The sequence below is a fragment of the Lupinus angustifolius genome, chromosome LG13 (assembly GCF_001865875.1).
Source record: "Lupinus angustifolius cultivar Tanjil chromosome LG13, LupAngTanjil_v1.0, whole genome shotgun sequence".
Taxonomy (NCBI): Eukaryota; Viridiplantae; Streptophyta; class Magnoliopsida; order Fabales; family Fabaceae; genus Lupinus; species Lupinus angustifolius.
This window is the reverse complement of record NC_032021.1, coordinates 7,169,528-7,184,608: the sequence shown is the minus strand read 5'-3', so window position 1 is coordinate 7,184,608 and position 15,081 is coordinate 7,169,528. Positions and strand designations below refer to the sequence as shown.

At 33.2% G+C, this 15,081-nt stretch overlaps 1 protein-coding gene across 1 annotated transcript; it reads right to left on the bottom strand.

Moving 5' to 3' along the window:
• On the bottom strand, positions 9,529–12,291 carry LOC109325799 (uncharacterized Rho GTPase-activating protein At5g61530-like; the record flags this gene model as incomplete). Its single annotated transcript, XM_019558365.1, is given in 7 exon segments — positions 9,529–10,177; positions 10,497–10,662; positions 11,284–11,528; positions 11,618–11,695; positions 11,798–11,896; positions 12,169–12,187; positions 12,271–12,291. Coding segments are annotated over 7 exon segments (774 nt in total), but the record flags the coding sequence as incomplete, so codon positions are not given.

Sequence of the window (15,081 nt, the reverse complement as noted above, 5' to 3'; positions counted from 1 at the left end):
GAGGTTGGCTAGTACCGGCCCCTTGGTTAGGATTTGCAGAACTTCGATGAGATCGTGGTCCGCCTGCTTCCTTCTTTTCTTTCTCGCTTTGGAGGGCTTTCAGGATATGAAACATCTCTGCCATCTGTTCTTTCATAGTAGCCAATTCAATTATGGTGTCCAGGTTGGAGTCTGTAGATTCAACCATCTTTCGAGCTCGGAGACGTGTGTTATAAGGGTGTTGACCTAAAAATGAATGCAAGTTGTTTTTCAAAAGAATGATTTGTAATAAATTGTAAAGTGTATGAGACCATTTAGATTAAGGTGTAGTTTATGAAGTCTTTAAAGTGAATAAGTTTTTTTTCAGTTCAGGATTGCCTCTTTAATTCTAGCAGCATAAAGTCCATTGTGAAGTTAAAAGAAACCCGTATACTGATGACTAAGGAGCGTAGTCTCTTAGCTCATCTACGGTTGACAGCAGTCTTTAGAATATTGGAAGACCAAGATTGTGTCTTTTGATTGGTTCAAAATCTTTTTGAATTCTTCTTTTTTTTTCCTTTTTCTATCAATTACTTTCGTTAGTTAATCTTGGCTGAGAGAGAACATTGCGAAAAAAAAGATACCATTTATTAATATAAATCGAAATTTATTTGAGGAAGGGGAATCACATGCATTGATTTCCTCCATTCCCTGCTTTATTCCTAACAATAAAACTAATAGTGATAAATGAGAAAGAAGAACAAGAAATAAACTACACAGACTAACTAGAATCCACCATTGCATTCCATCCTCCAACACCTGAGTTTCTTGGCAACCCGAGTGCAGCTACCGAAAAGGGCCCTCATCGTTGTCTCTGTGTCCGGGTACATGTGAAATTCCTTTTGGGCCTCTTCGAATGTTACCGACCAACCATCAGCTAAGTTTTCAAATCCCTCAATGATATTGTGGCAATTTTCTTTCCATTGTCCCTTTTTCCTCTCGCATTCTTCGAAACTATCCCGCCAATTGTATTCCCACATTTCCTGATTTTCCTTTAAAAACTCGCATGATTCCTTCAGCCCCGTCAATTGATCCATCAGTTGGGTTTCCCGTGCGAGGGCTTCTTCTTGCATCTGCTCTAATGACTTTTTATAGTCGTCCTCCTTCGTGTGGGACTGATCCAAGGCCTTATGATAATCTCTAATAGTGATTGTGGCCTGCTCCAGCTCTGCTCTAGTTATCTTCTCTGCCTTCGTTTTAATCCTCAAGGCTTGTCCCCTAGCTTCAAGTCTCTCCCTCAGATCTATTATTTCCTCTTCCATTGCCCGGTTCTGCCTCATTAGGGCGACTTTACCAGACCTCGAGCACATGTCAGCATAGTGCTCTTGATCTCTTCCCTGAGTGCAGAAGCAATGTTGCCCGACTTTTCGAGTGCTATGTCTTTCATCTCGTTCTGATCCCTGGATTCTTGAAGTCGGGCTTCTAACAATTTGACATTTGCCTTGAGTACAACCTCCTCTAGAGTGGGGTTTCCCTTGACTTGCGGCATGACTAGCGAAGGTGTGTTAACACCCTTCATCCTCACAGCCTCCAAGATCTATACTCGTCAGAATAGAAGGTTCTGTGTTCACCCAACTCTTTTTGCCCATGCAGAATGGATGTCCTTAAGGGCTTTTCTTATGGATTGGACTACCTTTGAAGATGGCCCCTCATCTTTGTACCAGAAACAAATGCTCTCGAGTTGTTTATCAGTTACAGGAGTAACTCCCCACTTCAATTGGCCAAGGACCAAGGCAGGTGTAAAGGAGATACAGCCTCTAAGCCCCATCAATACTATATTATGGAACTCGCCACATGAATACATGAGTTATTGATGTCGGTCATAGAGGCAATACTTCTCAGCGAAATTCCTTGGAGTGACCTCTTCAAATAACTCCCTCCATTTGATAAGCGGCATATCCTCGACATAAGTATTGAGAAACCTTCTGAACGGATAACGGGACCTTAATCCATATTTGTGATGTTTGAATCGAGTTAGGATCCAAACTTGCAAGAGTTGGACGCAAAATCAGATTCGGACCTTGCTAACATTCCACTGAAGACCTTCTTGATATCTTTGGAATGATAAGAATGTCTCTGCCAGGATAGCAGCCGTAGGGTTGATCTTGAAACGAACGAATTTGCTGAACACATCCATAGCGGGTTGATCCACCATATTATCAATGAACAGAAATAGGACTAGCCTATATATGGCCAAAGCGAATGCAGGCTGAAATAAGGTCTAATTCTTTTCTTCAGCCATTTTAGAGATATGATTTCTTAGGAAATGCCACTTTAGCCCGTTTACCCCTTCTTGCTTGGTGAAGTCTGGAGCTTCTAGACGAACACCGAGAAGATCTCACGCGCAACCTTCATTAGCAACTTGCCCCCCTATGAACTGATAGAGCCTCAGTCTACCATCCATTGGAAAATCCAGAAGAGCCTCATACTCTTCAATGGTTGGAGCAACATCAAGGTTAGGAAATTCAAATACCCGAAGCGTGGGATTCCAGAATCGAATCATAACTTGCATAATCTCCAAGTCTTGAGGACGAACTTGGACCAACACTAGGTCTAATAATTCTCCATAACTATCTCTGAATTGTTTTTTTACATCATCTGACATTTTTGGAATTTGTTCGGCCAAGAAACTTACATTAGTCATTGATATATCCAATTTCGTTGATTTTTTAGGTACCGATATGCTGCTAGAATTATTTGCGGTTGTCATTTTTTTAATGCAAATGCACCTATTACATAAAAAAACACAAAACATTAAAATGCTTATGTATAAAATATGATTGATGCATGAAATATGATTAATGAAATATTGTTGATGAAACATGGTTGATGAATGAATGCTTGTGAATTCGTTTTCGGGATGCACGACCCCTTTTTTTAAGATATTTTAGTCTTAATTATGATTAATATGTTAAAATATATAGTTTTTTTTTTGTTTTGAAAGAAAATAGAAAGAATAAGTTGTTTAGGTTAACTTTGGGCAATGAATGGATGCCTTATTTATTTTTTTAAGTTAATGGTATGATGATATATATAATTCTCTTTAATAGTGTGAGGATAAGGAAAAAATAATAATTCCAATAACGTAAAGATGTGTGGAAAAAAGTTAAAACAAAAAAGATACAATTACACAATCATTTATCACTATGTTACAATACACACATGTTTATAAATCACAAATCCATACAAGTACAATATCCTAAAGTATGGTTCTAACACACAGTGGACGCTCTTAGGCAAGTTCTAGACTCCTTATAAGGTGCCCATATTGCATCTCTCCAAAGAGAAACCAAATATTATAATGTTAGAAACAAGATACCAGCTCGAGCGGCTAACTCATAATAAGATGTGACAATATGAGTGGTCCACATCACCAACACTTAGAAGCGGCAAAAACCGCGACCAGTGAGGCTAGTGTCCCTTCTGTCCAAAAAGGTATCACTAATACCCGGGTGTAGGCATTTGTGTGTGCCTAAAATGTGTACATTATATCATATAGCAACAAGAATGACACAAACAATGATTCACCACATGCAAATACGCAATTTATACAATTAATTATTTCAGTGTGCAACATATATACATACAACTAATAATTAATAACACATAATTAATATTCATACATATAATTAAAATTAATCATATAATTCATATTTATAACTCATAACTATTAGTTAAACATGCAATTCTTATATTTCTATATACAATTAGTAATTAACATGCAATTTTCATTTTTTTATATACAATTAAAATAAATCATACAACTCATATTTAATAATTAAATATGCACTCTTCTTATTTATACATACATTTAACATTAAGCACATAACTTCTATTCATGCATAAGATTAATAATTAAGCATGTAATTTTTGTTGACATACGATTATAACTAAACATGTAATTTTTATTCAATATGTAATTTTTGTTGACCTATCATTGGTAATTAAACATGCAATTTTTATTGGACTAAAATTATAATTAAACGTGAAATTTTTATTGACATACAACTATAATTAAATATGCAATATTATTAAACATAAATTTTATTAGCATACAATTATAATTAAACATGTAATATTTATTAAGCATGCAATTTTTATATTTATACATATAATTAATAATTAAGCATGCAATATTATTGGAAATTAACTAATCAAAATAAATAAATAATAATAATAATGGTAAATAAACAGTCACATATTTTACTTATTATGGGTCGGACTCTCTCAAAAAAATTCCCAGCAGAGTCGTCAACTGTCGCGCCCCGATTTTCGGTTGCACGACTTTGTTTAAAGTCGCCACTACATTTTATAGTAAAAAATGTAGAAAAATCTTTTAAGCCCAATTACCTTAGGCTTTTGGATTTTTGATATCCAAGTTCGGGAGTCGGTTACAGGATAGGGAATGTATTAGCACCCTATCCGCCCGCCTTAAGCGGTACCCTTCATTAAAAAATATGACTTTATTATTACTACTATTATTATTATTAAATTGTCGAATTAATTAATCAATTATTAAGAAGGGAAAAATTATTTTTATTATTGAGCCTGACAATATTGACTTTGGTCCTACGTACCCCTATTAAGGGGATCAAGGCTTACGTATTTCTTTAAGTAGAAAATGGTTTATTGGTTGAGTGTATTTAATTAAGGAAAATGTATTTTTTAGACAAAAATATAGTTTGCAAGTTTTATATGTTATAAACAAAAAAATTCTATTTTTTTATTTGTGATGAATAGCAAGTTTTTTATCTAATTAACCATTTGTTATTTATTAAGAAAGTGAAATTTAATTGATTTTGAGATTTAATCGATTGAAAAGAAGCGGCGTAGCGCGACCTTTTGAAGATGATCTGAGAAGAAAGAAGCCTTCAGGGCGACCTTCTCTCCATCTTTGATTAAATCTCAAAATTATTTTTATTCCTTTTGAAAAATAAATTTTTATATAGACATGGTTTGAAGTTTTTTATAACAAATCAAAATTCTTATGGATTATTAAATGACTAAGATATAACTTGATTTACATTTTTAATGTTTATTAAGTTTTAGATACAAGTGCAATTTACGAATATGCTGAGTATAAATTTTAAAATAATTATTGTAGGGTTGGTTTTTTTTATTGTGAACCAAATTTAATTAAACATATAAACAATATTTACACTAAAATATATACAAAAAAGGATTTTTGGAAGGTCTACTTTAAGATAAATTTAGATATTCTATACAATTTTTTATTTATTAATGGATAAAAAGAGATAAATACAATCAATATATATATCAAATTTCGTAAATCACATATAATTAAAAAAAAAATTATCATTAAAATTACTATCAATCTGGACACTATTTATGGAGAAGAAATAAAAAATTAAAAAACATATTGCTAATTCACCATAAAAATAATGAGATCCTATTTGTTTTATGCTTAACCATTATTTTTAAATATTCACATCTTTATATTTAATATATTTTTTTATACTTTATATGATAATTAATAAATCATTAATGAATGGTTAATATGAAGATTTATTTTCCACATTTTAATGTTTAAATCAAAACATGAGATCATAGTAAGAAAAGAGCAAAAACAATTACCTAATTATGCTAAAGAATGTATTTTATTTTTTTCATGTGAGAGCCTGGATATGGTGTTACTAATTGGAATAAGGAGTGACACACGTCAGACGCTGATTAGAGGAGATGATGGAATTATTGCGTCTGGACACGTGGCGTGTGATAAGTGGCGGTCCAGGAAGGTGCACGAAGCTCCACGGTACGCGCGTCCGTAGCAGATCTCGTGTTCTCCACGGGTGATGATTCGGTGTGGCGCGTTACACTGAGATCGCGATGCGTTTTCGCCTTGTGATTGGGCGAATCTGCTGGTCAACGCGATGAAGTAATGGTATGCAGATCTAACGGTTACAAAGGCTAAGCACGGCAAGCTCACGGCGTTGTGATAGTAACGGTTGTACTGGATTACTTTCGCCAACAGTGTTTTCCTCTCTCTCACAGAACCCTTTTTCTTGTAGTTTTCTTACTAAAATAATTTTTTTTGAACCCCTAAAACCCCTCACCTACTTATAATAAAAATTGCTTAACCCTAATCCCTAAAATTGTGTTATCTGAACCCTAGTTTGCTAGCCCATTATCACTATTTTCCTTGGATTTAAACCACCCACCAAGTCAGATTTGACTTGGTACTTAACTATTATTTTATTATATTATTTTCATATCTTTTCTAAAAAAACATGTTAAATTGATTTATGCACTTATTTTTTTATTTATCCGAATTAATTCATAAAAATAAAAATAAAAATATCTTTTGTTAGGATTAAATTATTTTAAAATTATATTTTTGAAAAATTAAAATAATAACCCATTTTATTGATTATTTAGAATTTAAGTGAAATATCTATGATAAACCATCTATACTATTTATTGTAAATTCGAATAAAAATAAAATTTTATTTATAAAATTCGAAAAAAAATTAAGAATAATAAAAAATTATTTTTCTTCTTTTTTTCTTAGGGAAATGATTATGTGATGTTGTTTTGGATTTTAGGTTAACCCCATCACTTTTAGATATAGGAACCTTATCAACATAAATTTAATATTAGTATTCATTACATTTCCACCATAACATAGTTTTAATTACTTTTATTTATTGTAATTAAATAAATAAAAAATGTTCTATTATTTATAATTTAAGTATTTTGGACTTTATGTGGGCCGGACAAAAATTGAGTGTTCACAAAGACTTTTTCCTGGCAAAGTGAAAAAATATAACTTTTTCACGGGAAAATGGAAAAAAAAAACATATATAGTGAAAAAAACTTTTATAGTAGTTGTTCTGATATTATAGACATTTTACTTAATGTTTTTACTTATTTATCATAATATCACTCATTTTTTATTGGACACTTTTGAATACTTTTGTGGGGATTAAAGAAATTGACTAATAGCATTAAATTTGTCAATGTATTTTTTCAGAAATGTATTTTATTATCGAGTCTTATTGAAAGGACCCGAGGGAGTAATATAATTATTATTTAAGGCAAAAATATTGAGAGCATTTTTTTGCACTCAATTACAAATGATTTTAAAGCTCACGAACTTAATTACAGTTTTTTAGTTTAGAAACCTATTTAAAAAGTCTGAAATTATTTACCATTATTAAATTTATTAACAACCAACATGATGTTAGTATAGTTGTGGAAGACTTCGCTAGATTCTCAAGATAACCAAAATGTCATTATTTTAATTCTTGAGAGCGACATATGTTAGGAAATGATAAATATATTGTCCCACACTAGTATGTCACTCTATGTGCATAACTTGTGATTGGTCAAAAAAATACTTAATAATTAAATTTTTAGCTTAAATATATTTTCTTTGACCAATAATAACTTATAACACATGATATAAAATATGAGAAAGAATATATGCTTCCATTAGGAGAGGCATCATAAAATATGGTGTGGGTTGCACTTAATAATACAAAAAAGAAAATTAATAATTACTTTAAGATAAAGCCCATAACATTAACCATTGTAAAATCAGAACACCATCCTTCTTCCCCAATAAAGTCAATAGGGGTAATGGTAACCCCTCTTTACTGGTTTTAAGCCCATATTTGGCAATATGCATATTATGTAGAAATATCATTTTCTTTAGGCAGTAGTGAGTTTAAGTGTTGAGAATAAATATTTTATCATATTAGTAGGTAGTTATTTCATTTAGATAAAATGTATTATATTTTTTAATTTTTAGAAAATTGTTAAATATGACACATGTCATAATTTTAATGAATGATGGAAATAATTTTTCTCATGAATATGAAGAAATACCTTATTATTTAAATTTGTACTCTTTTGGTAAAGTCGTGCAAGTCATCACCATTAGATTTATTAATAAAATAATAGTCCAAATTAAAAAAATATAGAAAAAGAATTAAATTAAATGACATTTTATCCTTTTCCATCCCTAGCCCTCACCTCACCACCCATTATGGGTGAACATGAGTTTAATGAGTTGAATAACGCTTGTATCTTACCCGATTCTAAATGTTAATAGGGTAATTTTTTGGAATCCGAACTTAACCCTAGACACGAAACTAAGTATTGATTGAGTCAACCTTTAAACTCGACCGTATACTAGATTAAATATAATGCGTATATTTTTTAAATTAAAGTATTCTCAATATTTTACTTACTATTATGAATTTGTAATTTGACATATGAAATGATATATGTATATATGATGAATAAATTAGAGAATCAATGATACTTTTGACCAATGAGAAGTCATTATCATGTCACAATTGAATAGACACATAGAGCATGATGAGTGAGTAACAATATGACGGGCCGGACCACGCTTGTCCCCTACCTAATCCTAAATATTGTATGAGTCTAATTTTTGAACCCAAACTTAGCCCTAAACTCGAGGAGATCTAATTTTATTTGGGTACAATCATGATCAAACCAAATTGAATGTTCAAGTAGGACCAAGTCTTGCTCATCCCTACCACCCAGCACTTCCCTACGACTTTGTGCTTCCTCCAGCCACCAACTCCATGCCCCTATCTTGGTTTGAGGGACTATGTATATTTCATTTATACCAAATGCCTTTATTTGATTCATTTAGTGTGATTGCCATTTAGGAAATAATATAATATAATATCTATTTATTGTTAGTATAAAAATATATATATATAGTTAATGTATCATATATAATTTATTTGTATTTTTAAAAGTCAATTATGATTTGAAAATAAATGATGAATGATAAACTAATAGACTTTAAACTCTTACATTGTCAATACATAAATTTTTTTCTTACTCAAAAAGTATTTATTTAGAAAATGGGGTTTATGGGCGGATGCACAACACTAGGCCCATTAAATAGACTCTTAATAACCCCTTATTTGGAAATAATAAACAAATTATGTCAATCGTTTAATTATAAATAGATTTTCAATTAACTGCTCACTCAATTAATTTTCTCTTTCCATTTTTAATCTACACACTAAAATGCGCCATTATTTTCTAAAAAGGTAACATTATCAGGAGATGTAGTTTTTGAAAGAAAATACACATAGTATACAAAATAAATGTAAAAATTATCAACACAATAAATTATTCATGTTTCAATAATGGTTATTTAGATGAGATTTATGAGTAGTAGTCATAACAATATAAAATCAATGGCAACAATGACCCATTGATTTATAACTGCTTACATGAACTTTTACTCCCATTTATAAGTTGATACACCATCCAAAAAATTGTACTACAACAAAAGTTGCTGCATTATAAATTCACTTTGAATTCATAGGTATTGTTCTCCAGTTTTAAAAGATTTCATGGCTGCACAATTGTGTAGCTCTTGAAACAATGCAAGCTTTTATACATTCCCTTGCAGCATTTATACAATCATGGAAAAGACAAACAAGATTTAATTGTTGATCCTTTCACTAGTAGGTGAGCTAAGTTGACCTTTAATTTGTGTGTGCAAAAATGGGTCTCAATTTGTATTATAAACAAAGATCACATATCATCAATTCAAGCTAGATCACAGTAACACAGCACAACTGTGATGAGTTTCAGCAAGCAAAAGCTGTACAATACAGTTTCAATATTTTATTTTTTCCATTATCAACAATCACACTCTAAATACAAGAGTCTCTGGAAATCAGACACCCTATTCACTAAGGTTCTGATTGCGAGTTGGATTTTAGAAGGAAAACAGAGGACTTCAGAGTCATGAAATACGCATGTGAGATGACTCTGAAGTCTTCTCTTTCCCTTCATTCCCTTCCAAAATCCAACTTGCAAGCAGACCGTGAAGCTACAGAGCAGTATCCACCATCTTTTCTCAGCATAACAATTTTTTATAACTTCAAATGTAGCTGTTATATAATGATCCTCATGACCACATTGAAAATTAACATTCCATGTTTAAGATATCCATGTCCACAAAACCAGCAAAGGATGAAGAGGGGTAAAGCCATTCATCTCCAGACTGTCTCATTTGCGTCAGTAAAAACCGCATTATGATGTTCTATCAGCAACTGAACAACCTCAATTGCACCAAAGTCAACTGGCATGTCATCATCCAAAGGAATAGGAGAGGATGCAACTATGGCTTCACCATCATCTGCAGCACAAGAAACGAGTAAGGAAAATAAATGGTTATCTCGGATGAACACCAATTCTAAGATCTTCATGTATATTTTTGAAGACCAAGTTTAGCTCAAAATAGTAAAACCAATCAATTGTTAAATTAATTGTTGCATGGTTCCAACTTCGAAGTGATATGTGATTAGAGTACAATATTGACATGAGGATTCATGCAATTTACCATATGGCTATCATCCTTTTCGGATTTTCGCTATTGACAATAATAAATTGATAACATTTTCAGTCAATTTGGTTATCTTAATTTCTTTTACATGTTTTTGCATCATTTTGCTTACCAGCAAGCATGTCAAAGTCGCTGTCTGAACTAGGTGGTGGATCCAAGCTCCTTTTGGAAGGACTTTTGGACATATGATTCAAATATTGACTATAAAACTCGGGTCTCTGGTCCCTTTGCCACATAATAATAGGTGCCATTTCCATTGCAAGGTTCCGAGCATCCATCTGTAGAAAGTCAACAATCTTGAGTATACTTTTCAAATTTGTATGTAGCATCTAATAGGTAATCACACTTGTACTCAAGGTCAACCAACTAATGTGAAACCCACAAACGGCAAAGCATAATGGGGATCATATTGCAAGGAGCAGGGGAAGCTGATATTATAACAAAGCAAGCAAGTTGTGAGCCTTGGATAATAGTAATATTTCCTTTCTATTTTAGATGAAAAATAATTTACAACCAAAAAATTAGAAGAGGGTAAAAACACAAGAAACTGACCATTAGTTAAATAAAAGGTCTATCAAATAGAGACAGATCAGATATTATAAAATAAAAAATCAACAACTTCAAATGACAATGCCGACAAAAACACAACAAAAGAAATGCACAACTTAATTTATTTTTCACATGTTCATAAGCGGTATTTGCATAGAAGAACAAGTATACTACCTGATATTATTTAAGGAGAGAAAATGTATCAGATAATCAAAGGGAAATCGGCCCCAAGATCCCATGTACAAAGTTTATATATAAAGCAAAACAAACCCAATCTTGGACCCATCCTCCCTCCCTCCCACCAAACAAACAAACAAATACACACGGTTCCAAATAGAGAAACTTCCTACCTTATTGAGAAGTGACTTCTGGCTAACACGGAGCAAAAGAGCTGTTACAAACTCCAGAGTCATGTAGTTTACACTGGGAAGCCTCTTCAGTATGTTTCTCATGGAATATATACTGGTTCGAGCACCTCTGATCTCATTATAAAGCCCAAATGTGGTAAGTGGCTCAGGAAGGCAAGCAAGATAACACTTTGCGAGGGTTGCTACGTCAACTGGATTTGTGCCTTCTGGCACTGAAGCATTTGAATCTGTAACAAGCAATTATATTATCTAGTAAAACATGACCCATATATAATAACTATAGCCTACACCGCTACTGAAAAATGGATGAATTAACCTTGGTTGTATAGGGAAATCAACTGGTGAATAACCTTTTTATCCCCTTCGTATTTAAAGAGATACGGTGCGTTCAATCCTACACACAGTAGCAAAATGAAATCACTATTTGATTGAAATAAAACATAAAAAACATAGAGTAATGCATGGAGGTAGAGTCTTACTCTAGAAACATCTCTACCTGAAACTACAAGATAATCTGCAGAATTGACTAATATCTGAGGAATAGGCTTGCTGCAATCTTGCCTCTGCACAGTAACCTCAACAGGAACTCCAAATACTGGGGACAAGATAGTAATAATAAACTAAGACAAGCCACTTCTTAAAGTACAAGTCTAAAGTAAAAACAAAGCGTGTTATACTGCTGCTATAGAAATTAATAGTTAACTAGTAATAAAAATGTTACTGAAATGCCAAAATGGAATTCATCTCGAGATGCCTAGTTAAAACAGTCGATAGTTAACTAGTAATCGAAAATGTTAGTATAAAAATGCCAAAATGGTCTGACATGGTCAGTTAAAGACTCTGATATATGTGTTTTGAGAAACTTACCATCGGTGCTTGCTACTCCCTGCAAAAGAAAACAAGAGTAAGAATATTTGGAAATGATGTATAAGAGTAAACATAGGTCACAGTTGGTCCAAAGTCATTTACCTTCTGCCATCTTTCAATGTCATTCAAGATTGTTTTACTCTGTTGTGCAGTTTTTTTTGCCACCTGAAATAAATCACCGTGGTGCCAAACCAAAGAGAGAATAAAAGTAAAGAATCAGAGTGTAAACAATGGAAATGTATAACAGAGGGAAAGAGTAGAAGAAGAAGTAACTGAATCTTATTAAAGGTAAGAGTTAGTTACAAGAATGAGAGAAAGATCTATTTATAGAAGCTAACTACCTACTAATAAGAATAACTAATCTCTCTTCTAGATTAGTCTAGATCCTTCTAGACTATTCTAATTTATCTAATTGGGCTTTCTTACATATTTTTTTAATCTAATCTGGATGCATCTCTAATACAGAGCATCAAATTTGTGCTAAGAAAAATATTGTGATGATAACTTCGTCTATGACTAGCATTTAAAGATATAGAAAGGAAATGTGAGAATAGAGGGAGACAAGGCAAGGGAAATTTAAAAAATCTATTCCATTAGTACCAAATGAAAAATAACAACTACGAAAATTTCCTATCTATAACAAACTAAAAATCATTCATATCCAACAGACAGAATTATGTAACCCAAAATCTGTAAGAAATAAGAAACTAAAGAATACGTGAAGAAGATAAGAAGAAGAAATGATTCTGAATTTGTATATTAAAACTTGTAATTTACAAGAAGTATCAAAACCCTTTATATAGAGAGAAAAGGGAAGATACCAGAACAACAAACTCTCTAACAAACTCTAACAAAGGAATCTAACAAACTGCACATGTGATCAGTAAATAACTGAATCACTTTTCTAATATACGCCCCTGAATCCAAGACTCCTCCGATGATTCAGAGCTTGACTAATCTGCGGAGTTGAAGTCTTGAATTTTTAATTGATTTCTGAGGATGATGAATTGAGTGTTAGGTAGAGGCTTTGTGAAGATATCAGCAGTTTGAAATTCTGAGGGAATGTGCTTGACAATAAGAGTCTTGCTTTGTATTTTGTCTCTGACAAAGTACAAATCTAGTTCAATATGCTTGGTACGGTTGTGTAACACAGGATTGTGAGACATAGCTATTGTGCTTAAGTTGTCACAGAAAATAACAGGAGTGTGATAGGTAATTTGTAGTTCTTTGAGAAGCGACTCAAGCCACATAATCTCTTGAGAGGCCAAGGCTAGGCTTCTATATTCTGCTTCTGTGCTAGATCTAGATATAGTACGTTGTTTCTTTGACCACCAGGTAACAACATTAGGACCCAAGTAGAGACAAGCCCCCGATGTAGACTTTCTATCATCAATGTCTGAGGCCCAATCAGCATCACAAAAAGCTGTGATGGATAGATTGGATGAGAGACAAGCAGGTTTTATTGTTAACCCCATAGTCTGAGTTCCTTGGAGATATCTAAGGATCCTTTTTACTGTTGTCCAGTGAGAATTGCAAGGTTTGTCAAGAAATTGACACACCTTGTTCACACAGTAGGTGATGTCGGGTCTGGTGACCGTAGCATATTGCAGGGCACCAACAATGGATCGGTAGAAGGTAGGATCTTCAAAGAAGTCAGTACCATGCTTAGTTAGTTTACAATTGTTAGCCATAGGAGTAGGAAAAGGCTTAGAGGTAGAGAGGTTAGCCCTTTCAAGAAGATCACTGATGTATTTAGCTTGAGAGAGAAACAGATGCCCATTCTTTTGGTGTTTGACTTGAATACCTAGAAAGTAGTCCAAAGGTCCTAGTTGTTTTAGAGCAAATGTTGAGCTTAATTCTTTGATGAGTTTTTGAACATGGAGGGATGATGATCCAGTAACAATTATGTCATCAACATATACCAAAACATATAGTTTGTAGGTTTTAGAGGTATGAATGAAAATAGAGTTATCTCATTTGCTAATTTGAAAACCAAGCTTGACCAAGGAACCTTTTAACCTTTCAAACCATTGCCTTGGAGCCTGCTTTAGACCATAAATGGCTTTGTGAAGTTTGCACACAAGAGTTTTGTCTTTGTTTTGAAATCCTGATGGCTGATTCATGTAGACTTCTTCATCAAGAATGCCATTTAAAAAGGCATTATTAATGTCAAGCTGTTCAATCATCCATTGATGAGTGACAGCAAGGGTAAGAAGAACCCTTATTGTAATTGGCTTGACAACTGGAGAGAACGTCTCATTGTAATCTACCCCTTGCTTTTGGTGAAAACCCTTTGCAACCAACCGAGCTTTGTACTTGTTGATTGTTCCGTCTGGATTTTCTTTGACTTTAAAAACCCATTTGCACCCAATTGCTCTCTTGTGAGGTGGGAGAGGCATTAGAGACCATGTACCCAATTTAATGAGGGCATCATATTCTGATTGCATTGCTTGCTGCCATTGAGGAGTAGCTAAGGCAGCTTTGACACTGGTTGGTTCAGAATGAACCAGATGAACTCTTGGATATAGAGTTCTGAATATGCCTGACTTTGACCTTGTTTGCATGGGATGAGAGGATTGAGAGGTAGGAGCAGTAGTCAAGGGTAAGTGGTTTGCAAATGAGGAAATAGAATCAGCTGATTCAAGTGTGGGACTGGCAATTAGGGAGGGAGTTTGAGAATTAGGGGAGGAGAGGAGGCACATCTTGTATAGGTGAAGTACCAGAGTTATGAGTGTCCTTAGAGGTTTCTCTAGAGAGAGTGTTAGTATCATGAAAATTGAATATAGGAGAAACGTGACATCCAGTAAGGGATGAAGTTGAATGCTGATCTCCATTGTTGGACTGACGCTTTCCTTTGGCAGCAAAAGGAAAAATGTTTTCATTAAAAGTAACATCTTTTGAAATGTAGATCTT